This window comes from Zalophus californianus, chromosome 9 (genome assembly GCF_009762305.2).
Source record: "Zalophus californianus isolate mZalCal1 chromosome 9, mZalCal1.pri.v2, whole genome shotgun sequence".
NCBI lineage: Eukaryota > Metazoa > Chordata > Mammalia > Carnivora > Otariidae > Zalophus > Zalophus californianus.
In genome coordinates, this window is record NC_045603.1 from 26,150,411 (window position 1) to 26,178,225 (window position 27,815).

The 27,815-nt window shown below is 43.5% G+C and overlaps 1 protein-coding gene across 11 annotated transcripts in view; it reads left to right on the plus strand.

Annotated features, from left to right (window-relative positions):
- The window catches only part of TMCC3 (transmembrane and coiled-coil domain family 3), a 295,326-nt gene that overhangs the window by 202,709 nt on the left and 64,802 nt on the right, over window positions 1-27,815 (plus strand). The window contains exon 1 of one of the 11 annotated variants that reach the window (XM_027593436.2): window positions 9,340-9,364. The exons of 8 other annotated variants lie outside the window; for them this stretch is intronic. Coding sequence is in view for 1 of the 3 variants with exons in the window: in XM_027593435.2 (XP_027449236.2) it covers window positions 19,798-19,875 (78 nt within the window). In the remaining 2 variants the exon portion in view is untranslated. Of the gene's footprint in view, window positions 1-9,339; window positions 9,365-19,679; window positions 19,876-24,473; window positions 24,804-27,815 lie in introns of those variants that run through there. 2 more of the 11 variants (XM_027593435.2, XM_027593445.2) reach the window with 2 other exon arrangements.

The following is a 27,815-nucleotide window of genomic DNA, read 5'->3' on the forward strand; positions in this document are numbered from 1 at the left end:
AATGGGGTACTTTACAATATAGACTTGAATGAATATTCACGATGTGCTCTCCCTGAGTTGAGGGTTGAGGGAAGTCAGTGATAGTGAAGATAGAAAGAATCTTCACAAACTCCCACATCCAAAATTAAGTTACTTTCGCCCCTCACCTTCTTCCCCACCTCGAGTGAGGTTGCTATTTGGAGCTGCGAATACATTCTGTGAGGTTGGTTGCTGGGGTACCAGTATGTTCTATAATTTGTATAGTAATGTGCATTAAATAAGAGACAGGTTTCCACTTTCCACTGGTGTAGGATGCACTCAAGTCCTGCCAAAAGTTTTTTTCTCTTTTGAAAAGACTTATCTCAAGCTTATCAACTTCCTTTTTTAAAGACATGGCTCCTTTTCTTCAGGAAATGTGTGTCTCTACCAGGGTACAAATGAGATTTAAAATACTGAAGGAAGTTGATTTGATTTGCTGAACATACTCTTGGCAACTGAGAGACGGTTATCGGAGATTAAAACAGAATAATAACCAGGGCTGTCAGTATACCACTTTGGATTACAAAACTGCACAAGGTTATAAGGTTATTTTGCCTGGAACTTTTTGGTTGTTTTCTTTTAAAAACACTGCCTAATTATGGATGTGATGACATAAAAAACAAAAGCAGCTCATTCCCTTCCAGGTTCCATTCTACTGAGAGTGACGTAAGGGCAGACTTAGATTTGCAAAGTGATCCAGAAGAAAATGGAGTAATATTAAGGAAAAACAGCTGAGATTCTAACCTCATTCATTACATATGAGCAGGACACAAAAGGTCTGACAATGAATGTTACTTGCTGCTCTGTCGAAAACTAATATGCCACGGGACTCCTACAGTTAGTAATAGTACATGCCCTATGAGCTGTTTTCATGGCAGTGGTCATAGGTCACATTCTAATTGCTCATGCAGTTCGCATTTACCATTTGGGGAGCATTTAAGGATGACCTTTGTGTTTATAGAACTTTGAGGCAATAGGTATGAAGTATCAGGTTTCATTAGCCCTCTGGTTTATTGGTGTTCAGCAGCAAGTTTAGTTGTGGATAAGTAGTTAAACTGTATCAAATAAATATGAATTATTTATTCTGTGTGCCAAAAAGGGATTCTTTCCCTCCCTCCCTCCCTCCCTCCTCCCTTCCTTCATATTTTTTATTTCTAAGTAATCTCTACACCCAACATGGGGCTCAAACTCACAACCCCAAGATAAGTTCCCAGTGGGGGGCTTGAACTCATGACCCTGAGATCAAAAGTCCATGTTCTACTGACTGAGCCAGCCAGGTACCCCTATTGCATTGCATTTTTATTCAAATAATTGCATTCAAAATAAAAGCACTGAGAAGATTGAGGAATTTTTCATCCCTGATTTATTAAGGTCAAACAGCCAGAATTTAACTTGATTTCCCCTTAAATATGTTTGAATACATAGTTTCTTAAGTAAATGTCAATTACATTGCCAAATAGAAACCACTAATAATGTAGAGATGAATAGTAGGATATATACCCAAGGTTTTGAGAAGCTATTAAATCCAATTTTGTATAATGCCATTATAAATATCAGCTCTGAACTTAATAATATAATATAACTTGGTTCTACGTATTTTCTTTGAAAGCATAGGGAAATGGGAAAGAGCTGGTGTGTGGTATCAGGCAGATTTGGGTTTAAATCCATTGTTCCGAGTGACATTGACCCACCCTGTGGGTCTCAGCACCACTGTCCTAGGACTGTGATGGGGAGGCTTTGGGGACCTGGCTCCCCAACAGATGCCCACAGTAACTGTGGGGTCTCTCTCCTCCCTCTTCTCCCACCTCTTCCTCTGGCCCTCCCACTGATTAGCAAGCTATTTAACATATCTGTGCCTCAGTTTCCTCATATAAAAAAGAAGGCTGGACTATACACTCTTGAAGGTTCTGAAAAATTCTACAGTTCTGGGCTTTAAAAGTATAAATGCTTTTTTAAAAAATGGTTCCTACTTGAAAAAAAATATGGGCACCATGGTTAGAAGTAAGACTGTTGGGGCGCCTGGGTTAAGTCAGTTAAGTGTCCAACTCTCGGTTTTGGCTCAGGTCATGATCTAAGGGTCTTGGGATCAAGCCCGGTGTCAGGCTTGAGCTCGGCGTGGAGTCTGCTTGAAAGATTCTCTCCCTCTGCCTCTCCCCCCACTCATGCTCTCTCCCTCTCAAATAAATAAATTAATTTAAAAAAAGTATGATATGTAAGTGAAAATATCTACAGACCATGAACTGTATTCTTTATGCTAAAAATAAATTCTTCTGCGAGCAAGTTAATTGAAAAATCCAGAAAGCACAGACAATTTTTTACATTCATCTCAAAAGAGCAGTGATATTCCATCTTCTGCAGTCTTGAAATGAGTAAATGGAAGGATGTAAATATTTATTGGAATGAGAGTGGAACAGAGAGAAGATCTGCTTTGCGTACTGGTGGGTGGTAACTCATCTATGGATCATTGTTTGCACTAAGCATTTAATAATCCCATCTGTTGAAAATGTATATTCGGAGGTAATTTGAAATTGCTGTAAGCTACCTAGAAATTGGCAGGGAGGTAATCCTGGAGAGATTCCATACTCTGCAGTAGACCAAGAAAACCAATATAAATCAATATGTAATTATAAAATCCCATCTTTGGCCACAGTTCGTTAGATTTATTTATTTAGGCGTTGTACAGACTTTTTTAACACTAGAATCTGGGATGGTAGAGTCCTTTGCTAATCTCAGGTTCACGGCTTCAGGATACTGTTTATTTGACCTGAAAACCCCACTTCTCATTTGACCCGGCAGGGGCAGAACTTTCTCTTGCTGCCAAGCTGATGTGGCATTACCCCCCTCACCCCGATAACTCCATGCCTTCTGGCATCCAGAGCCCTCTTCAGCAGATTTTATCTCATTTCAAAAATGAATCACTGAGTCTGATAAAAACTTGATGTTTCTTTTTCCTTCCCGTTACCTTTTTTTCAGTCGTGTCCTTGCATTTCACTCAGAGAACCACTGCAGCTTGTTCTTACTTTTAATAGTGTGTCTGTTTTTCTTACTGCACTTCTTGCCTTAAAATCCCTACTCGTGGATTTCTCTTTCCTCCCATCGGTTCTGTTCCTCTCCCCACGCTCTCACTTTCTGTCCATTTACCACGAGGCCCTGCACATACGTTTTGCACAGAGGGATGGCACATTGAGAGCTGTAGCTACTTCGGAGGAGAAAAGACTGGATGTTTTGCAGGAGCTGTTAAAGACATTTAATGGATCATTACCCCTCTAGTGATCTCTTTGGGTGAAATTCTTTAGGTAACCGTCTCTCTACGTGAAATTAGGAGTTTAAGAGAGTACCTAATCAACAGGAGCCATTCTCAGCAAGAGAAATCAGGGTTTCATTTTCCCGGGAATGTGGAGTTTCTCTGTGAGTTTAGAGATCCCTTTGCTTCACTCCCCAGCTGCTACAGCTCCTCACCCCACAGCACGGCTGCTTGCATGCGTTTGTCAAAGTCATCATCACATCCATGGCCTATGGGCTGAAACGTGTTCCTCTAAAATTCACATGTCGAAGCTGCACCTCCACTGTGTCCATATTTGGAGATGGGGTCTTTAAGGATGTGATTAAGTTAAAATGAGGCCATTAGGCTGGGTCTCATCCAGTCTGGCTGGTGTCCTCCTAAGAAGAGGCAGTTTGAGCACAGGAGACCCAGGGCCGTTCCTACGGAGAGGGGTGGCCATCAGCAAAGCAAGGAGGGAGGCCTCAGAGGAGACCAGCCCCGCCGGCACCTTCATCCTGCATGTCCGGCCTCCGGGATTGCAGCCCTCCAATCTGTGGATAGTTCGTGATGGCCGCTGTGGAGCAGATCATCCACATAGTCCCGGCTTCACTACATCTGTGGGTTGAGATGGCCACAGGATCAAACAGGAAAATCCAAGGTACGGGATCTAGAAGACGGTGACACAGAGCCCAAGCAGGAAATAAACTCACTCTGGAGACCATCTGGAACACACACGACAGGGAACACGTTTGAAAAATCTATCAAAGCCCAGTTTTGGGTCTGTGGCCTTCCTGGAAGTCAGGGGAGAAATTTGAACCCCGGCTCAGGACTGCAGAAGGGCAAGCAAACCCCGTACGTTCAGAGAGAGCTAGCTGTCTACGTGCTGACGCTCTGAATGTCTGATGTGCAGGCTTACCTTGCCAGTAACTGGCTCACGTCTAGGTAAGTGAGGACAGAACCCAGCTTGGCCTCCGTTAACGACAACCAGGTGGAGGTGAGTTGACACGTGCTGTTTGATAGCATGAGGGCACTGTTACTGTTCAGATGGATTTGGGTTTCATCTTTATGGAGTTAGCTTCAAAGAAGTCTTTAGAAGTCCTTTGTACAGTAACTGAGTCTCTTCATGGATTTACTGGCCTCCACCTCGGTTCTAAAATTCTGGCCTTCATAAAGCCCCAGTGACTTTGGGCTTGATTCAGTATACCATAGAAGAAAAAAAATGTGTTTTATATATCCTGTCATGTGGGCATCTTTAAATTCTTAAAATTTCTGTTTCTTTTTATTTCTACTGGATAGAAATGTGTCATTCATGTATTGCATAGTGCACCTGGAATTCTCACTGAATCATCAATAACAGAAACTATGACAATTTTCAGAGGTGAATTGCACCTGAATTTTTCATTTTGGTGTGAGATAGGGAGCTACTGCAGTTTTACTTTTTTCCACGTGAACTACCCTTTTCTCCTTTCCCCAGTGATTGATAACACTGCCTCTATCACAGATCATGCTTCCAAATGTGCATGGGTCTACTTTTGAGCTTTCTACTCATTGGTCTACATGCCTGTTCTTAGTCATGCTCACTAGATGACTACTACTTGGAAAATGTGTTGGTATCTGGAAAAGAGAACTTGCCTGGCTTGCCCTCACTTACCAGATTTCCCTCCAAAGTTATATGTTTTCTTCTGCTGAATTTGAAAATAAGCTTGTCAAGTGTAGGAAAAACCCTTTCTGATTGGGTTCTGTTTCATTTATCAATTGATTTAGGGAAAATTGATATCTGGTCAATACTGCATCTTTCCCTCCTTCAGCATGGAATACCTCAATATTAGTTTTAGGCTTTCTTTTATAGAACAATGAATTTAAAAAAAAAAACGCTTGTGTACACTATATTCAAACCTCAGATATTTATGGAAGGATTTCCATTGCAAGAACTGTGTTGGGCTTTGATGGATTTTTAAAATGAGCAAGGTTGTCTTCTATTTTAAAAAGATCACAGTCTAGTAGGGAGGAAGGAGTTTGGGAGACAAATACACTATTTAATATAAATTAGACTGTCACGGGCGCCTGGCTGGCTCAGTAGAACACGTGACTGTTGATCTTAGGGTTCTGAGTTCAAGCCCCATGCTGGGTGCAAAGCCTACTTAAAAAAAAATCAGTTCCTCATTCCTAGTAGGTACATTTCAAGTGCTCATTGGCCATATGTGGCTAGTGTCTTCTGTACGGGATAGTGCAGCTTTAGAGAGTCACTTATTACATAATTAGTCTTGTTATCTAAATGAGGGAAAATAGGGGTGCCTGGGTGGCTCAGTCAGGTTAAGCATCTGACTTGTGATTTCAGCTTAGATCATGATCTCAGTCAGGGTCATGGGATTGAGCTCCATATCGGGCTCTGTGTTCAGCGGGGAGTCTGCTTGGGATTCTCTCCCTCCCCTCTCTCCCCGTTCTCTTTCTCTCTCTCTCTCTCAAATAAATAAATGTTAAAAAAAAAATAAATGAGGGAACATATTTAAAGTGCAGTCATTTTTTTTTTAAGATTTTTATTTTTAAGTAATCTCCATAGCCACTGTAAGGCTTGAATTCACAAGCTGAGATCAAGAGTCACATATTCCACTGACTGAGCCAGCTAAGTGCCCCTAAAGTTGCAGTCATTAAAATAGGTGTTTCTAGGCTGGGGTTTTATGAGTAATACATATTCTAATTCATAATTTGTATTCTAATTGATGACATCTAAAATATTCTGATATTTTTGGATTGAAGAAAATGCAATTTCAGGGGCTCCTGAGTGGTTCAGTTGGTGCAGCTTCTGCCTTCGGCTCAGATCATGATCCCAGGTTCCTGGGATCGAGCCCCGCATTGGGCTCCTTGCTTGGCGGGGAGTCTGCTCCTCCCTCTCCCTCTGCCTGCAGCTCCCCCTGCTTGTGCTCTCTCTTTCTCTCTCTCACTGTCAAATAAAATCTTAAAAAAAAAATTTTTTTAAATGCAATTTCGTTTGCAAAAGGATCAGATGGAAGTAATCAAGAATGGGAAGAGCCTCATCGCTCAGCAGAGCGCTGTCTAGAGAATAGTTTTGCAAGTTAGAAGTGTTGGGAGGCTACAGTGAAATTTATGGATTTTCTGCCTCTTGGTGGAGCGGAAACTCAAAATTGAGCTTTATAAGCTATTTAGTCTCTTTTCAGATCTTTTATTTGTTTTTCAGCTTATTACCTCCACTTGTCCCTTTTAGCAGTTTAAAGGAATATTGTTGTTTTTAACTCCAAATGACCAAAGCCTGCTAATATTTTGAAAAATCTACCTGTTGCATTGCTGGTAACTTGTGATAATTCCTGTATATATGTGTGTTAAGGGCAAGCTCACATGTGTGAACAGGTGTGCCTACCTGTTGGGTACTCTGTGTACATCATGAGATTATATCAGACACTTCAAATCTTGTCCCTGGTATGGCACTTTTCTCCTTTTGTGAAAGACATTCTGTCTAATGGAAGGAAAAAATCAATGGAATGTCAGAAATATTAACTGGGAGTGTATCAGCCATAGCTGATCTGGGATGAAGCAATGAGAAATAATAGAACAATACCTTTCGAAACTGTCAGCTAGGATGGCGAATACTTCTAAATACTTGTAAGAAAGATAACCTTCACTTCCAAAATGATATAAGAATTGATTTCTCATTTTGTGAAACTTGAAATGCAAAACTGAAAATCTGGAAATGATAAAAAAAAAAAAGACAAGGAGCCTTCAGATGGGGGATAAAGTCATAATAATGTCATTTTGAATTTCAAAAGCCCTGTTTGTTTCCTTTCTTCAGGGAAAGAACAGGAAACAAAAGGCTTAGAATATAGGGATCATCTTCATGGGGTTATCAGGAATGCTGGATGTTCATTCAGCTGTTTGGGAGAAGCAGGGAAGGGTTGAGCAGGGGGTGGGGGCAAGTCAAATTCATATCCGTTAAATGTTACGTGAGGAGACATGGAACTGGGGTTTCCAGACGCAGTGAAGTTCTTTCCCATTCGTATCCTCAGTAGTGCCAACATAGGCCCTTGGTTAAGACACAGTTTTTGTTTAACAAACGAAATTATCCCATTCTGTAGGGGAGGAAACTGAAGCCTGGGAAGGTCAAATAAATCATCCAAGGATACACACCTAGTAAATGAATTTTGGAGTCAGGTAAGCCTGGAATTTGGACTCTCCTTTTGCCATATGGCAGCTGGATACCCTTGGTCAAATCATGTTATCTATTCAGAGGTTCTGATTGCTGCTCAGTAAAATGGGGAAATAATCGCACCTATCAGCATAGAAGCCGGGGCGGGGAAGGGGGTTGGCAGTCACTCGGAGTTGATGTATTCCAAGTTCCTGGTACGGATAGAGTAGGCTAAATAAATAATAGCTGTTATCACTTGCTGACTGTGTACAGGATGCTGTGGAGATGCTATAGGGAGACACAAAAGTAGGGAGAAAGATCGTTTTCTTATTCTTATGTAGCACAATATTTGGGGCTTCTCTTAATCATTTGCCTTGAACATTTGAGGGGTGGGGTAGGGTGAGGTAGGAAGTGTCACCATTTGTGCTACATCATAGTTGGTATTTTGTTAGACCCTGTCATATTAGATTTGCCTTCCTCTGTAAGAGAAAAACCCTACCTTGTAAAACAAATTAAGATAATGGGAAAAGGGCTCTGGTTAGCATTTTTATGCAGAACAATTGATTTTCAGCAACAGACTACTAATGTTAATTGGGAAATAACTGTACTACAATTTATTTATCCACTCTGCTGTTGATGACAATTGAATTGTTTCCAGATGGGGACTGTTACCACTACGAACATCCTTGTTCTGGAGACTTGTGTCCTCTAGGGTATATACTGAAGAGTGGAGTGGCTGGGCCATAGGGCATGCATAGCTTCAACTTTGGGAGATAATGCCAAATTGTGCTTCCAAGGGGTTGTACCTGTTTATGTTCTTGCTTCCAATGTGTGAGAATTCCTGCTTACTCCAGATTATTGCCAGCGCTGAGTGTTGCAATACTTCTTAATTTTTGTCATTCTGCTTTTTTTTTTTGGTATAATATCATTGCATAAACATTTCCCCATATGATTATAAATTCTAAGTATAATTTGCAATATATGGATAGTATTTTTTGTATGTCTCATAATTTATATAATCAGCCCCTTAATTTGCATGAACAGTTGTTTCATAAACAATCCTTTAGATTGTTTCACACTTTTCAGAATGATAAAACACTGTGATGGACAATCTTTGTCTATAAAATTTTTCCTGTATTATTTCTTTAGGGTAGATTTCTTTATTTTTTAAGATTATTTATTTGAGAGAGAGAGCAGGGGGAGGGGCAGAGGAAGAGAGAGAGAGAATCCCAAGCAGACTCCCCGCTGAGCACAGAGCTCCACGTGGGGCTCCACCCCAGACCCTGAGATCATGACCAGAACCAAAATCAAGGTTCCGAACCTTAACCAGCTGAACCACCCAGGCGCCCCCCTCTTTAGGGTAGATTTCTAGAGTAGAATTATTTGGTCACAGCTTACAGGTAAAAAGAAACTGTGGGAACACTTGCCTTGGGAATGAAGGGAACTGAAGATTAGTGTAAAGGGAGGAAGTTTGCCTTTTAGGTCCTGCTGGTTTGCCTTTCCAGGTGGTAGCAACAGCAGCTGCAGAAGCCAGAGGGAAAGGGCCAAAGTCAGGGCCCAGAACTTAGCCAGAGGCTTCCACTTTCTTCCTAGTTCTATGACCAAAATTTGTGATTAATGAGGTGTGGAATTGGAAAGCAGTCTTTTCCAAGAATAACAGCATAAATCCTTGACGTCTTAGTGGTAAGGAGAAAAAGATAACACACGAAGCCAGATTTTAGGTTTCGTTTTGTTTTCTGTAGACATTTATCGAGCTCCTGTTTGGAAGTGCTTTAGACGACGACCTCCTTTAATCCTCAGTAGTCGCGTGAGGGGGCTTCCAATCGTCCTCAGCTTATGAGGGAGACAACCAAGGCTGGTAGGTGGTGGCACCGAGATCGGAATCCAGGCCGGCAGTCTCCCGCATGCCATGGCGCCTCCCTGTAACAGTGCAGGGTCGTTCATACGTAAGCATTCATGTGAGCCATACAAGCAGCAGATACTGTCAATATTGAAAGGAGGGAGAAGTGAGTGTGGACCGGAGTGGCCACGGAAGGCTTCAGCAAGCAGCTTCCCTTTTTGATAGAACTGTGACTCGGGCTGTTTTTAGACATCCCATCAGATTTCTCTGGCAGTTTCACCTCCCACCATCCTTAGCTTGCAAAGTGAACTGATAAAACACAAAGTGAATTCACGGACAGTGTGTTCCTGAGGTGTAGCTAGCTCATCCTTCAGAATCAGTATGTGCTTAATTAAAAAATTCTCCTGGGCTGGCCATGCATAGAATGGAGTAGAGATCTCCAGAGAGCCACTTCCCCTGAGGTCAAGTGAAGTAGGGAACTCTCAGCATCACAACTCCAGGAAATGACTTAACTGAATGGAACACTGTGTGCCTCATGCAAAGTAAGGCAATTTCTGTCATTGTTATGGACTTCTGGAAAAAAATGCAGTGACAGACAGCCAAGAGTCTTATGCAGTCATCAGACGGTGAAATCCTTTCCTAGTGAATGGTAGGGTCCAGAGGTTAGAAATTACAAAGCCTTCATGTTATAATCTGTGTATACATGATCAAAAATGAAGACTCAGACCAATATGGGAACCCCACAACAGAACAAAGCACCCAGATTTGTGGAATTCTCTACTCCACTTACAATGTACATTTTTAGTAAACAACTCAATATGTAATGAACCTGAACCAAATCTGCGAACTTGTAATATATTCTTCCAGCCAAATCAGGACTGAATTGTCAGTCATTTATTCAACAAAAACCCTTATAGAATCACTGCTTTGTGCCAGTGTAGTGGTGGCCAAGGATAAAGGACACTGTCCTTGGCCCTCAACTTCTTCATAGTTGACTTGAGCTTCTGACACACTATATGTTGTGGCCAGATACTGATGTCAGTGGTCGCATCAATGAGCACCACCTGCAGTCTCTCCTTTGCCCTTCAGTTTCTACAGGTGGTCCCCTCCTGTGATGTAATAAGGGGCCCGAACCTAGAAGAACTCTGTTCTGTAGGTGATATCTCCAGAGTAAAAAATCCCTATACTACCTCCTCTTACTTGTTCCTCCTTCCAGAACCCCAAGTTTTTCCTGTGAAAGTTACAATTCTACCTAAATTGAAAATAGATTTTTTAAATTTAATTTAATTAATTAATTTATTTATTTTTAAAGATTTTATTTATTTATTTGACAGAGACAGAGCAAGAGAAGGAACACAAGCAGGGGGAGTGGGAGAGGGAGAAGCAGGCTCCCCGCCACCCCCGAGCAGGGAGCCTAATGCCGGGCTCAAACCCAGCACCCTGGGATCATGACCTGAGCCGAAGACACGCTTAATGACTGAGCCACCCAGGCGCCCCTAATTTTATTTTTTAAAGATTGATTGATTTTAGAGAGAGCATAGGCGCGCAAGCGGGGGGAGGAGCAAAGGGAGAGGGAGAGAATCTCAAGCAGACTCCCAGCTGTGTGCAGAGCCTCATGCAGGGCTCTATCCCAGGACCCTGAGATCATGACCGGGGCCTAAATCAAGATCTGGACACCCAATCGACTAAGCCACCCAGGCGCCCCCCTGGTGTCACTCTTTTATAGCCACCAACACCCCTTCCTGTAGTACCCTCCCCTCTCCACCTAATTTCCCATTCTTGGCAACCACCAATTTCTTCAACATTTCTATGATTTGGTCATTTCAAGAATGCTATCTAAATGAAATCATACAGTATGTAGCCTTTGGGGACTGGCTTTTTCACTTAACATAACTCCCTTGATACTCACCCAAGTCATTGTCTAGCGGTAGCTTGTTCCTTTTTTACTGTTGAGCCATAGTCCATAGAAAGAATGCCCCACACAGTCTTAACTGTTCACCTGCTGAAAAAGAGTGGAGGTGTTTCCAGTTTTGGGCTTTTATGAAGAAAGCTAATATGAATATTTGTGTATAGATTTTTATGTCAACATTTGTGTTTTTTTTTTTTTTTTGCTCTAAGATAAATGCCTAAGAGTATAGTTTCTGAGTCATATAGTATTTGCATGTTTAGCTTTTTTGTTTGTTTCATTTCTTTTTGTTTGTTTGTTTTTAGTAATCTCTGCATCCAGCATAGGGCTTGGACTCACAACCCAGAGATCAAGAGTCTCATGCTCTTCCAACTGAGGCAGCCAGGCGCCCCTGCATGCTTAGTTTTGTAGGAGAATGCCAGACTGTTTTCCATAGAGGCTGTACCATTTTACATTCCTGCCAGCGTATGAAGTATTGACTTTTTCTGTGTCCTTGCCAGCATTTAGTGCTATCACTGTATTTTAACCATTCTGATAGGTGTATAGGGGTAGTTTTTGTTTGCATTTCCCTGATGGCTGATGACATTGAACAACTTTTCATGTGTTTGTTTGCCATCTGTATATCTTCTTTGGTGAAATGTCTTTTCATGTCTTTGGTCCATTTTTGGTTGGATTGTTTATTTTTTTTTATTGTTGAGTTTTGAGAGTTCTTTTGTATTCTAGATACTAATCCAACTAATTTGTTGGCTATATGGTTTTGCAAATATTTTCTCCCCATTTATGTCTTGTCTTTTCATCCTCTTAAAAAGAAAAACAAAGCAAAAGTTTTTTATTTTGATGAGGTAAAATGCATTTTTTGGACTTCTTTATGTGTAGCTTCAATTCTATAGGGAAGACAATGTCAGAGACCAATTTCCAGAACAGTTGAAGCCTCCCTGTAGAATCTTCTTTAAGATTCATTGCTTTTGAGAAATCACTAGCATGAAATTGTTGCATTCGCTGAACAAGGGAAAATAAGAAGGCAAATTCACCAGCCTGTAGAGCTTGAGTTGAATCTTTCTGCTTTCCTGGGTTTTTTTTATGAAAATCTTAGAAGTTTTGGGCTTCTCTGCCAGATGGTTGCTAATGCTAAATAAATGACAGTGATTGTTTTCTTATAGTCATATAGAACATGCTATGTTAAAAATTAAATATAAATGTTAAGAGTGGTCATTTCCAGGGGTGCCTGGCTGGCTCAATTGGTGGAGCACGTGACTCTTGATCTCGGGGTTATGAGTTCAAGCCCCACGTTGGGTGTAGAGATTACTTAAAGATAAAATCTTTTAAAAAACGAAAAAAGTGGTCATTTCCAGTTGGAAATGCATCAGGCCTGGAAGCTTCTGATCCTCAAAATAAACATACGCACACACACACACACACACACACACATATGTGTATTTATGTTTATATATATATGATCAGCATGCATTCACCTCACGCTAGTTGTATAAATTTTTAAATACTGATTTATTCTTTTCTTGTCTCTCTGTCCTTAAATCGTCAGGGAAAAAAAGAAAAAAGCTTACTGTATGTTTCTCCCAGAGGGAACACTTTCCTGTACTATTAAATCAAAATAGAATATGAAAGGAAATACATATTCCTTTACTTTGTGAGAGGCTTACATTTTTATCCCTTTTTAAAGTCAGACTTGTTTTATGTCTGTTTCCTTCTCCCTGCTGTAATGATGTGATAAGCCTATAACACCTAAGGAGGTGAGATTCGTCAGGAGCCATGGCCCGGCTTTGCCCTACTGCTGAACCAGGGACATAGCTGTCTTTACATCTATAGCAACTTTTTTTTTTTTTTTTTTTTTTTTTTACTCTCTGTCTCCCTGTCTAGATGGATTCGGGATTGGACCATGTCTTACTCATTTTTATATTCCCAGCACCAAGAACAGACAGAGCCTTTCACACCATCAGCACTCAGTAAGTCATTGGAGAATTCACAAACTTCAGTAACTAGTCAGTATCTGAAAATTGGTAATACTCATTATTCAGCAAATTTCATTCTTATACATTATTCATTCCAACCCCTTGAGGGCAGAAGCTACCTTTTGCTGTGTCTTACTCATTTTTTAACCCCCAGTGCTTGGAAAATAAGTAGATCTTTAATGAATGTTGAGTTCATCCATCATCCAGCAAGTATGTATTGAATACATGATACTGTGTTAGGGACCATCAGGAAAATACACACTTACCTAAGAGGCATACTCCTTTTCTTCTGGTAACCTGTAATCTAGTGGTTGGGGTGTGCACATATAAATTATCACATAAAATATTCACATAGCATGATAAGATATTATAGCTTTTGTTTTAAAATGAGAAATATAGACTAAGATTAATAGTCCACAAGGTCATCTGGCATGGACTGACCAAGGAAGGCTGTCCAGCTAGTGACCTGACGAAACGCTGCGCCCTCCCTGGAGTCCTCTGCTCACTCGCCTCTGTTCAGGCTATCCACACTTGTTGCCTTCTCTTGAAATGCCACCCTTCTGTTTGTCTTCTTTCTACTCATAGCCAGCATTGAATGCTGTGTTAGTCAGGATTCTTGAAACTGGCCTAAGCAAAAAAAGCAAAGCATTTTTTCATATAACTGGAAAGGGGGTCTAGCTATGTCTGGTGTGATGGTAACGAGCAGTTTCTCTCATATCTGTATGTGCACACCACTCCTTCGATCTAGAGATGGGTACAATTTCTCCTCTCTGAGCTGGCTGGACTTTTTATTTTTTTTTTATGAGAGAGAGATTGGCAAGGTGGGGGGGGTGGCTAGGGAGAGGGAGAGAGAGAATCTTAAGCAGGCTTCGTGCCCAGCTCGATAGAGCCTGATGCAGGGCTCTATCTCACTACCCCGAGATCATGACCTCAGCTGAAACCAATACTCAGACACTTAACCAATTGAGCCATCCAGGCACCTGTGGGGCTGGACTTTTGACTCATTTTGACCAATACAGTTTGACGGAAGTGATACCTGCCAGTTCCAGGCTGGGCCTTAGGAGGCTTGCCAGCTTTAGTTTTGGCTCTCTTGGAAGCCAGGCCCCCTGTGAAGTTCAGCTACCCTGATGGAGAGAGGGGAACCCTGGAAACACGAGACTATAAAAATATAAAAATATTTTATTAAAAAAATACAGAGAATTGCCAGAGCCCGGCATTCCAGCCCCCCCATGCCCCCCATGAGTGAAGCCATCCTGCATTCTCCAGCCCCAGGCAGCGTCATGGGGAGCAGAGAAAAGCCACGCCCCTTGGAGGCCCGCTCAGATTGCAAAATCCCCGGCAAATGAATGGGAGCTGTTGTAAACTAATACACTTCAGGGTGATTTGTCATGCAGAAACAGATAATGGGAAGAGCTGGATCTAGTCCTCTCATAATTCAGTAATGAATCTTTCTGCTTTCATCGCTCTGCTTTCTTCCTGGGGGGCTGTCTTTGTGTGGTGGCCAGGGGGCCCACCAATGCAGCAGGCTTACGTTGCACCAGCTTAGCAAGGCCTACGCAAGGACACAGCTCTTTCCCAGTGGTTGCGGCAAGCCTCGGGGATGACTGCTGTGGGCTCCGACCGGGGCAGGCGCCTGTCCGGGCACAAGCCACAGCGACTGCCTCCGATTGGCCCAGGCTGGATCGAGTGCCTCTTCCTGTAGGCAGATGTGGGGTGTGGTGCACCTTACCTGAACCTCTTACGTGGAGGGTGGCTGTTGGATAGGGCCCGAAAGAAAAATACAGCCACTGTTGTTGAGACTAAAGGGCTGCATGCTGGGCAGGCAAAAACAACAAGTATGTGCGACAGAAGTCAAGTGTAATCCTACCTCTTTTTTATTAAGCCTTTTCTGGTCATCCCAGACTTTATTGCGGCTCAGAAGGCCCGGCGGCCCGACCTACTTCTTCGGTGCTTATTAGCATGTGCTGCCTTACGGGGCTGCTTACACTTTGGAAGTAAATTCTTATTTTACACCCTAGATTTTGTATCTTTGTATTCCTTATTGATAAGGGGGCATTTATGACTTTTAAAGCGTGATATTTATTTATTTATTTATTTGAGAGAGAGCGCGAGAGAGCACAAGCAGGGGGAGCAGCAGAAGGAGAGGGAGAAGCAGGCTCCCCGCTAAGCAGGGAGCCCCATGTGGGGCTCGATCCCAGGACGCTGGGGTCATGACCTGAGCCGAAGGCAGATGCCTGAGCCCCCCAGGCACCCCAAGGCACAGACAATTCTTACCTTGACAGGAAACATTTGTGTTTTCTCTCTCAGGCACTGACACTATCCTAGGCGTTGCTTCTGAAGGTAGAGACAGGGTCTACTTGGGTCCTGCTTCCCAGTAGGAGAGCCAAATGGTGATCAGCTCTGCTTGTTATCTTTCTTTTGGGGGGAGCTTGCTCTTGTGCTATTTAATTTGTGTTTTTAAAAATACTATTTTGTATGAATGTCCCATAGAGCAGCTTTTGGTTAACTAGTTTATGAAGTAAGTGACCTAAAAAAGGACATCCTCAGCTAATGGACATTTAAGTGAGCCTAATGAAGTTTTAATTGATCGTTCTCACTGAGGGTCAGCATTTCCAGGATGGAGTACTAGGGAACACTAAGGCAGTATCGAAATGGAAAGTATGTGCCCACTGACACACCTTCTAAAGCCCAACCTTGGTTTGTCAGGGACTTCACTTAGGTGTGGCCTCTCTAAAGTTGTGCGCACACATATTATACACACAAACACACCTGCGCAGTATACTTGCTATAGCCTTAACGAGCTGGAAAAAAATGGGTATCAGGTAGATGAGGGGGGAGAGCCCAGAGATGGACTTTGATAGATTTTCAGAATGGATCTTTGTAAGATTAAGTTGGCATAATGACTTAATAGTAACCGACAATCTTGCTTTTATACTATAGTAGCTTTAACACTTATAAATGTGCTCTTATATTTGTTTATTTGAGCAGATACCCCAACTGTTGATTTAAATACCAGGATTAAGGATGCCATTATCACATCTGTCCTTTGAGTCTTTGCTGCCTTTAAAATTTTAAATTATTTGGAAACATTGTGTGTGTGAATGAATACACATAGTCAGTGTACCAATAGTCATTTGTTAAATAGAGCCTTATTTATCATCTTATACCTCTCTCCCAGTGAATCATTCATCCCCCCACCAGAGATAAATACTGCCCTGAAATTTGTGTTTTTCAAGCTCTTGCCTTTCTTAATAGTTTCAGTTATAAATCTTTGTTCTCATAAAAATGGCATTTATTCTTCATGTTTTTTTAACTTTACACGAATGGAATCTTCATGTACTTTCATGCAGCTTGGGTTTTGTTTGTTTCTTAGTAATTGACTGTGAAATTCATCCATAGTGATTCTTTTAACTCTATTTCTGTTTGTGGCTTATCTTTATTTTATTATTATTTCTTTTCATAAGCAGAAGTTCAAAAATTTAATGTAGTCAAATCTTTATGGTTTATGCCCTTTGTGACCTGCTTCTGATGACTTAAGATCATAGTGATATTTATCCCATTTTCTTCTGGCAGTTTTAAAAGCTGTGTTTTTTTCTACTTCAGGTCTTTAATGTATCTGACATTGATTTTTGTGTATGCTGTGAGGTAGGCATTTTTTTTTCCCCAAGTGAAAAGGCAGAGCATGCCACTCCACTACTTGTCTAAATCTTTCTGTGTACCTCAGAATTAAAGTCAAAGTTCTTAAAATGGCCTAAATAATTTTCCTGTATGATCAGGTCTCTGAAATGTCTCTGACTTCATCTACTGTCTTTCCAGTGATTACTGGCCTCCTCACTTTTTTGAGGGAACACTCCCAAAATGTTCCCAAAATGTTCCTGCTTTAGGGCCTTTGTACTTGCTGTTCCTTCTGTCTGAAATTTTCATTTATCTACATATTAGCTCCCTTAATTCTCAGGTCTCTGCTTGTATGTCACCTTATCATGGAGGTCTTCTCTGGCCACTCTAAGTCCCCCCCCCCCCCCCACACACACACGATATCTCTCTGCTCTGCTTTGGAAGGACTTGCCTGAAAAACTCTCTGGACCTGGTATAGTTGTGTCTTCTACTGGGAGCTGGGGGGCAGGGCATGTTGGGGGGTGTTTTAAACTGTTGATTTCATTTCTTGAGTGGTTTTAGGACTATATGGAGTTTTCTATTCTTAAATTTTAATAACTTTACCCTCTTTATTTAAAAATATATTTTTTATTTTACTTTTTGAATAGTTAATATATGCACACAATTAAAGCATTCAAGTTTAAAAAGCATATACAGTGAAAAATAAATCTCCCATTCCTTTCTTCTAGCTACCTAGGTAGGCATGTGGCTTCCATTTTATCCCAAATTTATTCTTAAAAAAAATTTTAAAGATTTTATTTTTAACTAATCTCTACACCCAACGGTGGGGCTTGAACTTACAACCCCAAGATCAAGAGTCACACGCTCTACTGACTAAGTGAGCCAGGCACCCCCATCCCAGGTTTAAATATAACAACACATGAACAAGGTCAGTTTGGTCCAACCACCTGGCAGCAACTGTTCTCCTTTGATATTCAAGTCTCTTTGTGGGGATTCTGCTCCAGTCTCCCCAATCTCAGCAGAGCCCATGTTTTCTAGATGAACATAGACACCTGTCTTTACAGTCCAGTAGCTTTTCTTTGGCTCTTTGGGGACATCCACTCCTTTATATTACCTTTAGTTGCATCTCGGAGTTCCTAGGGAATTTCTCCGTGGTCAGTGGCTTTCTCTGAATTTACTGGAATGGTTCTTACTGCTTTGCTCACTTACGACTGTGACTCCCCTCCCCAAGAGTCAGGCTTGAACTCCGGAGGGCTGCTCATGGGAGTAATTTGTTCATCCATTCACAGGTATAAATTGAAGCACCTAGTATGTGGCCCCTCTCCTGCCAACAGTTTCTTGTCTATTTCCCTCATTTCTCGTTTATCCTCTTGGAAAAAATACGCTATGTGTATATAAGCATATACATATATTGTTTTTACATACATGGTGGGATACTACATATGTTATTCTGCACATTACTTTTTTCTTAACCATGTATGCTGGAGATATTTCTGTAGCTATAGATAAAGAGCTGCTTCACTCTCTTACAGTTACTTAATCCTCTACTGGATGGATGGATCATATTTTACTTATTTAGTCTCCTTCTGAAGGACATTTAGGTGGTTCTCTTTTTGCAGTGGTCTTCTAACCAGTGTCCTTTACACATCTTTAATCAGGGTTTCACACGGCTATCAGATAGATGTCCTTCAACTTCCATCCTAATATTGTCATTTCCCCGTTCAGAAATCGCCAGCAGCTGCCCAGCACCCACAGAATAAGGCTGAACTTCCTCTCCTCGAAAGTAGAGCCAGGCAACCACGTGGTCTCCACATACTTTTCTTCTTGTGTCCTCCTGTTCCTGAAGCTACCCCCTAAACTGGTGAAGTTTTCCAAACAGACCTTTGGTTTTATGCTCAGTATTTTCCTTCTGCCTGCAAGACCCTCCCCCTCAACCCTTTGAGGGGGAGAATCATATGCCTCCTTCCTTCTAGGCTTGTTACTTGGCCCTCTAACTCAAGTTCTCTTTGGGGCAGTTGCAATTTCAAGATTTTAACTCAGTCTCCCACCAGTACAACCTTCATAACCAGAGCAGGTGTTTTGAATGTTGGCTTAGGTAACATATTTAATTGTTCACTAGTCAGTCTTTTGTTTTGTAGACTCCAAATTTGTTTTTGAGGTGTCGGGGGAGGGTAGGAGGGGCCGAAGGAAGGGGAGAGAGAGAATCCTATGCAGGCTCCACGCCTAGTGTGTAGCCCCTAGTTGGGGGCTTGATCTCACAACCCTGAGATCATCATCTCAGTTGGACATGCTCAACCGACTGAGCCACCCAGGAGCCCCTAGACCCCAGATTTCTTGTGAGCAGGGACTGTTCACTGGAAACAGAGAATACTAAAAGGAAAAGATATATATATTGACTTCCAAGTAGGAACCACATATACAAAATTAAACTACACACCTCCATAGACCTTTGTTTAAATGGAAATGTGTTCTGTGCTCAGCGGGATCATAAGAAAAACATGGGCTTTAAAAAAAAAAAATCTCTGGTCCCCGCCCCAGGGTGTGGCCCATGGTAGATGCCCAATAAGTGCATGTTGAATAAAAAAAATAGCATAAAAGAAAGCATTTAAGGCAAGCCTCAACATCTTGCCAAAAATCCATCTTTTATCATAAACATACAAATAAGCCCACAGATAGGGTAGATGTCAATCAAATTTTGAGGCAAACGAAGCCAGTGTGGGAGAGTGTGGATTCAAGTTTCAGCGAGGGAGGAAGAGAAGTTGCACCTAGGGCAGGGTCTTGGGCCCCCGCGAGCGGGCAAGAGGAGGCGGGGAGAGGGGAAGGGGGAGGAGACTCTGGCGTCCCTGCCCCGCCTCCCCCACCCCCACTCCCACCCCCACCCTCGGCGGCGGCCGCGGCGGCGGCGGCGGCGGCGGCGGCGGCGGCGCAGGGCAGCCGCGCAAGTGTCGGCAGCAGCTGCAGCGGCCCCCGGGGCGAGCCCGAGCACGGTCGGCGGCTCGCCGCGCGGCGGCCGGGAGAGACGGGAAAGTTGCCGGCGCGAGCGCAAACATGCCGGGCAGCGACACGGCGCTCACCGTGGACCGGACCTATTCCGACCCGGGCCGGCACCACCGCTGCAAGAGCCGGGTGAGAGGCGCGGGCGGGGCGGCGGTGGGGGGGCCGCCGGGCCGAGGGGCGAGGCCGGGTGGGCTTTGGCTCCGGTGTTCGCCAACTCTCGCTGCCCGTCTCTCGCCGCCTGCCTCTCTCCCTCCCCGGGTCCCTCCCGCCACGGGTCCGCGCCGAGGGGGCTGGGGAGGGGGTGGGGGGCGTCGGAGGCCGGGTCGGGGCCAGAGCCGAGCTCGGCCCGCCGGACCCCGCCCTCCGCCGCCGCTGGGTTCCCCGCGCGCCTGCTGGACCCGGGCGCCCGGGGTCCCCGACGGCCCGGCGCTCCGCCACCCTCCGCCAGGGAGCGCCCGCCGCGCGGTGCCCGGACGCGAGGGAATCCCGCCAGCCGCGGCCCCGGTGGGACTGCGCGCTCGCCCTCCTGACCTCGCGTGCTGCCCGCGCCTCCGCAGCCCTCGGGGTTTCGGGCGCGGGCCGGCGGCGGACGGGCTTCCCGCTCTCGCGCGGCGGCTGCCCCGGCTCTGCTCGAGCGGAAAGTCAGCCTTCGCGCGGCAGCCCTGGAGTTGCTAGCCGTGCCGAGCGGGCGCCCTCTCCATTGTTTGCAGTGTAATTTGCCGTTGCTGATTTTGGCTGTGGGCGAAAATAGCTCTTCAGAGCAAGCAGCAGAGACGGGCCCTGTAGTGCTTCAAAATAAAGACGGAGGCCGCAGCCTGGGCGCCGGTCCCTCCCGGGAGCGGAGGCCCCCGCCGGCTCGGGGGTCCCTTTGCCTTCCTGGGCTGTTCAGTCCCTCGGCGGATTGAAGTGCCTTTGAGAAGCAGTACGTCCTCCACCCTGGAACTTGTTCTGGAGAAGCTACCTGGAGGTGCTCTTTGCTAACTACTCGCTTGCTCGAGATCTCAGCATTTGAGTGTCAGCTTCCCGGTATAAAGTTCACAGCTAGAGTTTTGCGCAAATTCTGGCCTGCCGTCTCCCAAGATCCAGAGACCACTGGATGGGCAAAGTGGCAAGAGCGACAAATGCAGCTCAGCCCCTAGTGCGGGATTTGGGAGTTTAATCGTAATTCGGAGAACTAATCAGTTATCCCAGAAGTGAAGTAACTAGGCCCTGTTATCCCTTTTTCCTTTAGTATCTGTTAACTGAGTTAACAGCATGGTTCAAATTTTTACAGATTAAACTTACTTGGTGGAGGTTACTGCATCCACTCCACTCTCCTCTACTCCCCAAAAGAATTCTTTTTTGCACTTTATTTTTTTATTGACCTATAGTTGACATACAATGTTATATTTAGTTTCAGGGGTGCAGAATAGTGATTCCACAAATATATACATTACAGAGTGCGCACCATAAGTTTTGCATTTTCTTTAAAAGTTTCATAACAGTTTGTTATGAAAATAACCATAAACTGCCATTTGGAAGAAAACATGGGCGAAAGATCTTTGGTTACCTACAGTTAGAAATTGTTGCTAGTTAACATAGAGTTAGCGAAGAAGAAAGGTGAAGATCGTTTTCTAATGCATTTGTAATTGGAGGAGTCTATTAATGTTGCAGTTGACAGAAGAAATTTCAGACTTGAAAGAAGTCTGGAAGCTTGGTTTCTCTTGTCACAGTTGTGATAATCTTTGTGTAAACAACAAGATTAGTAATCTCTGAGGGATGGGTGGCTCATTGTGAGCTCATTTAGGTGATTTGGTAAGACTCATGGAACTTTGCAAAACTCACTCTTCATAATCTGTGAAATGGTAGTGATAGAGTTCATACCTTAGCTACCTAGGTGGAAAGTGGCAAAGCAAACATGTAATTTAAACTGTAGATTTAGTTTGTCTCTGCTGGTTCTGCTAATGCTTCATTTCTATATATCCCTTTTCTGTTGAAGTACCACAACCTTACGTGAAGGGAGTTGCTTACTTTCTTTAAAATTCTACCGATGACGTTACATGTACTACCTTGTTTTGTTAGCATGGAAATACCTGATTTTGGGGGTGGGGTGGGGCAGAGGGAGAGGGAGCATCTTAAGCCGACTTCGTGTCCATCGTGGAGCCTGGCCTGGGGCTGGGTCTCGCGACCCTGAGATCATGACCTGAGCTGAAATCAAGAGTCGGATGCTTAACTGACTGAGCCACCTAGGTGCCCCGAGACACCTGATTTTTTAAATAGACTGTGTATTAAACCTGAGTTAGACATTGTATGTACTGATTATTCTAAATTAGCTTATTGGACAAATGAAATCTAGTGAGAACTAGATAAACTCAGACCAAGGAGGGCTAGAACTTTAGCAGACAGTGACTACATGTTTTGTAGCAGTGATGCTGAGATCCCTGTTTAAACTTCTTGACTGTCTGCTTTTAGGATTTAACTGTTCAGATGGCAAGGAGTAGAACTGGAGGGAATTTTGTAAACTTGTAACTTTTCTCAAGTGAGGCCGATGTAATTTTGAGTCTTTTCTTAAGGCTGCAGTAAGCCTGCTGTAATGAAGGGAAAGTACCAACAATTTTCCTGTGCAGAAAGTATTTCTCCCTTCAGATGATTCTAGCTCCTGTTTTGTGGAACTCTTAGATCTAGCTATAAAGACGTACTTCTTCCTACACTCAGAAAATATGTGATGCAGAAGGAGAACATCAGGCAGTATTCAGGTTTAATTTCTTGATGTCACCCTCCCTTTGGCGATAAACCATCTAGTATAGGATTTTTTTTTAAGATTTATTTATTTAATTGAGAGAGCGAGAATGGGAGAGAGAGAGAGAGTACATGAGAAGGGGTACGGTTAGAGGGAGAAGCAGGCTCCTCACCAAGCAGGGAGCCCGATGCGGGACTCGATCCTGGGACTCCAGGATCATGACCTGAGCCGAAGGCAGTCGCTTAACCAACTGAGCCACCCAGGCGCCCCTCTAGTATAGGATTTTAAAAGAACACTTTTGTGGACTCGTGTGGTAAATTAGCTCACCTAAAAATACTCTAATGAGAACTGGAGGTGCTGTGCAATTTCCTCCCAGGAAGAGGCTAAGACTCCAAGAGATCAAGTTCTTGCTTACTGAATGGTCATTTTTAAGTTCAAAATTGATACCTGTTGAGATAACAGGAAAAATACACATCTCTTGCTGAGTTTGGTTAAGCCTTTGAGACTAGAATAATAATGAGGCAGTGTACTATTTTAATGTTGCAGGAATCTATTTTTATTGCCAGGTGGATTAACCTAGATTCCCTCCCCTCAGTGAAAATGTAATATAACTAATGAATTCTGTGATTATCTCTTAAGCTGACAAGCCAGGATCATTCACATTTTTAAACTTCGTCAGGGTAAAACTCAGAAATGGTGCATGCTAACTCGACACACAGAATAATATCCCCTACTTTAAAAGGAAGAGCATGCATAGTTCGAATCCTACTTTTTTTTCTCATGCCCTAGATAGTTAAAGCCTGTCATCTTTTTAAGAATACAGGCAGTCCGCTTCCTATATATTAACTGGTTTTTATTAATTAGTGAATCAAATGTCTGTTCTAATTTTAAATGTTCTAAAATGGCACCTTCAGCCACCTGTGGATAATGGTCAGCAGCTGGGGCTCTCCGATCAGGTGACCTGGATCACATTCTGGCTCTTCACATTTCCCAGCCGAGTGAGCACTGGGGCAAGGTCTAACCTTCCTGAGCCTCCAGTTCCCCATCTGTAACAGAGGTGATAATAGTCCCTGCTTCTGGGAGTGATCTCGAGAGAGCATTTGTTTAAAAAAAAAAAAAAAAAACCCCAAAACAAAGAGCGGTCCTGTGCACTCAAGGTTAGGTGTTTTTATCCCTGTGTAAGGTGAATACTTTTTTTCTTATTCTGTTGGTACCACTGCTAATCAGAATCGCTAGTCATCCTGAGTGCTTCCCGCTTCCTCATCTCTCATCTGTCGGCCATTTCACTGGGTCTTTCTTGGACTTTTCTCTGGACTTGGTACCTTACTCCCCATGTCCCCCAGTCATCTCCCACCTCAGTTTAGCCACGTCTGACCTCCGGAATTGGTGATGGTGCACTAGCTTCCTCACTGCTCTCTGATTTCATCAGCCCCAGTTGATCCTCCCCGCAAGGACCAGAGTATTCCGCCCAGAGAACCACTTTCAGTGCACTAGCCCCCAGACGACAGATCTTGTACTCGTGCCCCCACGGACCCTGTAATCATTCTAAGTCTTAGTTTCCTCTTCTACACCCCAGGGGTGTTACAAGGAACAGATGCAGTAACATCTATAAAATAACACGTACCCAGAAAGAACTCAATAGATGGTAGCTGTTTTTGTTGCTACTATATAAGAAGTGGTCATAAGCTTGAAAATGGGAAGACTGCTAAGCTTGTGACTAGAATAGACTTGCTTGGGCATTTTTAGCATTTTGTCCCTCTTCCATCAGATGTTCCTTATCACATTGACTGTTTACATATTTGTCACTTACATGTTTATAAACTGTAGACACTGGCACTTTGAGAACAAGAGGTTTCATTCATGCAGCAAATATTTGCTGAGCGCCTTCTCTATGCTCCCGACCACTGTAGGCATCAGGAATATAACGGTGAATGGAACAGACGGCCTGGTCTCTCTGGAAGCTTAATATCTGGTGATTGTATTTTATTTATACTTGTGGCCCCAGGAAATACCCTCCTATTTTATAGAAGGAAATGGTAATAAGCACAGAGGTCTCTAACATCTGAAGTGAAACCTGTGTTGGGCATGGTGGCTACCTGTAGTTCATCATTAAGTGTTCTGTGGTTTGGAAATAGACCTTGAATTACATGATGAGTAATGGCCAAAAGCAGTCAGGGAGAAGAGGTTGTCATAGCTCGTCTCAGAGTGGAAATGGTTGGGTAGTGATGTAATAAGTTGATGATTGCCTGCTCACTTCCTGGGGAGGCACAAGAGTGAGCGGGCACAGACCTCTGTTCCGGGGGCCCCTGACCTGGTGAAGTGGTGAGCGGAGGGCTGTGTGAGTACACTTTTAATCAGTGATCTGTTTTATTCTAAAGAGTTCATTAAAAGCACGGTGAATAATGATGAGTGTCTCAAGTCCGATTTTTGTTAAATTCCGGTTGGATAGATTGGTGGGGTGTGTGTATTTTGAGCTGTGCTTTGCTACAGGCTCACCGGCTCTCCCTTCAGAGGAGAACAAACTGCCATCTGCCACCAGCACACCTGCCTGTCACATCCGCTGTTGAATACCAAGACAGCTGCTACCAAGTTGGACTGTAAGATGTGTTTCGCTTCAGACCCACGGCCTGAATTTTCAGGGCTGCTCTTAAGGTCAGAAATCATCCTGATCTTTCTGGATGGAAATTGTCCATGTCTTGACTTAGGACAGGCTGCAGCTTTCAGCCCTGCTGTTTCTTTTTTGTGTTTTTATGTTTTCAGTGGAGAGGGCTGGTTGAGCGAGACGGGATAGAACCATGAATCACTGTTCTGTGAATCAGAACGAGGACTTTACATGCCTTAGAAAAGGAACATCAGGATATATGATCCATGCATGATCCAACTGCTTCCATTGGGGGGTGGGGGTTGCTGCTTGAAGGAAAACAGTGTATTTATTGATTATTCCTCTGTAAGGAGGCAGACAGAACACCAATGAAAAGAAGAATGCAGTAACAGTGTTAACAGCCAACCTGTGCTAATTCCTTACTATAACCCAGGTGCAATACTAAGCGCTTCAGATGCACTGTCTCCTTAATCCTTATAATATCCTATTATAGCTTGATTTTTACAGATGAGGAAGTTGAGGCGTGGGCAGTTTATTTGTTCAAGGTCTTGTGGCTGTTAGGAAATGGTCGAGCTAGGATCTGGTGAACCCAGATCTAATTGCAGAACTTGCATTTTACCCACTTTGCTGGCTTCTACCTCTGAGATGAATACTGGAGAGCAGCTCAGTCTTCGTAAACCTGTTGAGGCCTTGAACACGGGTGCGGTCAGCTTCTGCAGGGTGCCTAGCCAAATTGTGTGTTTGGGATTCCTACAACACAGTGCTTTGCCAGTCCTTTGTGTGTCGTCTTCTGTACCCAATAAACCTTTGACGAAGAACGGTTTAGAGTGATAATTTATGAACTTTTTACAGTGCCTGTGATACAAGATTGTTGCCAGTAGTTTGGAGAGGTTCTAAAGGCTGTTAAATAAGCTCATGATTACAGAACATCAGTGAAGAACCATCTTCCAGCCTGGTATTTGGTCTCCAGAGCATGAACAGTTGAAGGACACAACAAGGCTGGTTCTTCCTGTGACAGTCCGAGTCACAGTCCGCCTCAGCAGATCTCCTAGTAGGACTTCAGCTTCCCTGGACCGAGGGCATGTGCTTCTCAATGTGTGGGGCAAAGTGCTGCGAAGTAGACTCAAAGGTTTGAACCATGTTAGAACTGAAAGGGGAATGTAGACATAAACTCCAGAACATTCCATTTGTAGAAGTAGAAAAGTGACATCCAGCCAGACTGTAACCAGTGAAATGAGGTAACTAATACAGGTAACTAATGAGGTAACTAATACTAATAATATATAAGCATTATACCAGCTTCTACCTTTTTTTTTTTTAAAGATCTTATTTATTTGAGAGAGAGAGAGAGAATGAGAGACAGCACGAGAGGGAGAGAGTCAGAGGGAGAAGCAGACTCCCCGCTGAGCAGGGAGCCTGATGCGGGACTCGATCCCAGGACTCCAGGATCATGACCTGAGCCGAAGGCAGTCGCCCAACCAACTGAGCCACCCAGGCGCCCACCAGCTTCTATCTTAAAAGAGAATTCCTTAACAGAAAACGGTTTTAAATACTTTTAGATACCAAGCTAATTGCTAAGTTATATGGGATACATATCTCAAAATTTAAGTAGAAAGAATTTGAAATTATTTGCCATAGAGAATTAATTGATGGACAGATTTTACATTTTATGAGTTTTCTTGGTGGAGAAAAAGTGAATTTGAGTGATTCAGTGTTAGGTCATCATCCTTATGAATTTGTTTGCAGATTTTTGGTGGGACTAGGGTGAAGAGGGTGTGGCATTTCCTGTATTAGACCGCTTAGCGGCCGGAGATCTGTTGCCACTAGTAAAGATTATCTTTTCTGATTTTATTGTTGTTTTTTTCCCTGAAATAAAGTTTTGCAAAATGAGTTCATCTTTGTCTTTACCTTCTACATGTTGGAATAAGATATTGCGGAAAAAACAGCCAGATGCATCAGTCATGGAGTACATTACACACACACACGCACACACACACACACATTTTCTCTCTCTCTCTCTCTCTCTCTCTCTAACTTAGAATTCAAACCTGGTGTTTGTTGCCCCCAAAGCTTTCTGTTCCTGTGAGACCCTCATTGAGGGCATCTTCCAGCACCAAGTGTTTTTAGCATATGTAATTTTCATGCAACACCCCAGAAACATCGTCTGGTTCTTTGCCACAGAAACAGTCATCTGCCCCAGCGCTGGGGGAAGACAGGGATATAGGATCCATTGGCACATTAGTGCCAGTCCCCAGTGACGTGCCTCCCTGAGGGAGGCTTCCACAGCCAGGGAGTAAGGTGTGGCTTTAGCACGTAATAAAAGGCATCTCTATTTAGATGTTCCGCAGGTACCTCAAAGTCTACATGCCAGACTTCGTTCATTCTCTCAGATCTCCCCACTCCCCTGCCTGGAGCCTGGAATACTTTACCTGTTCAGCATATTCCCAAACCAGAGGTCTGGGAAGCTCCCTCAGCGCCCCCCCCTTACCCATCACATCCGGGGGTTTACCTCTTAGGGTTCCTCAACCACCTTTGCCTCTCTATCCCCAGCCTCACTTTCTTAGTTAAAACTTCTGGATTTGAAGACGATGAAGGGTTAAGAGTATGGACTCTGGAGTCAGACTTGATTGTCCGCCTCTCCACTCAGCAGCCCTGTGAACAAGCGTGAGAAGTGGTGTGAGGAAACCCATTACAGCAGCTGTTGTTCTGACGTTGAGTCACTCGTGTCCGCCACAGAGATCCCCAAAC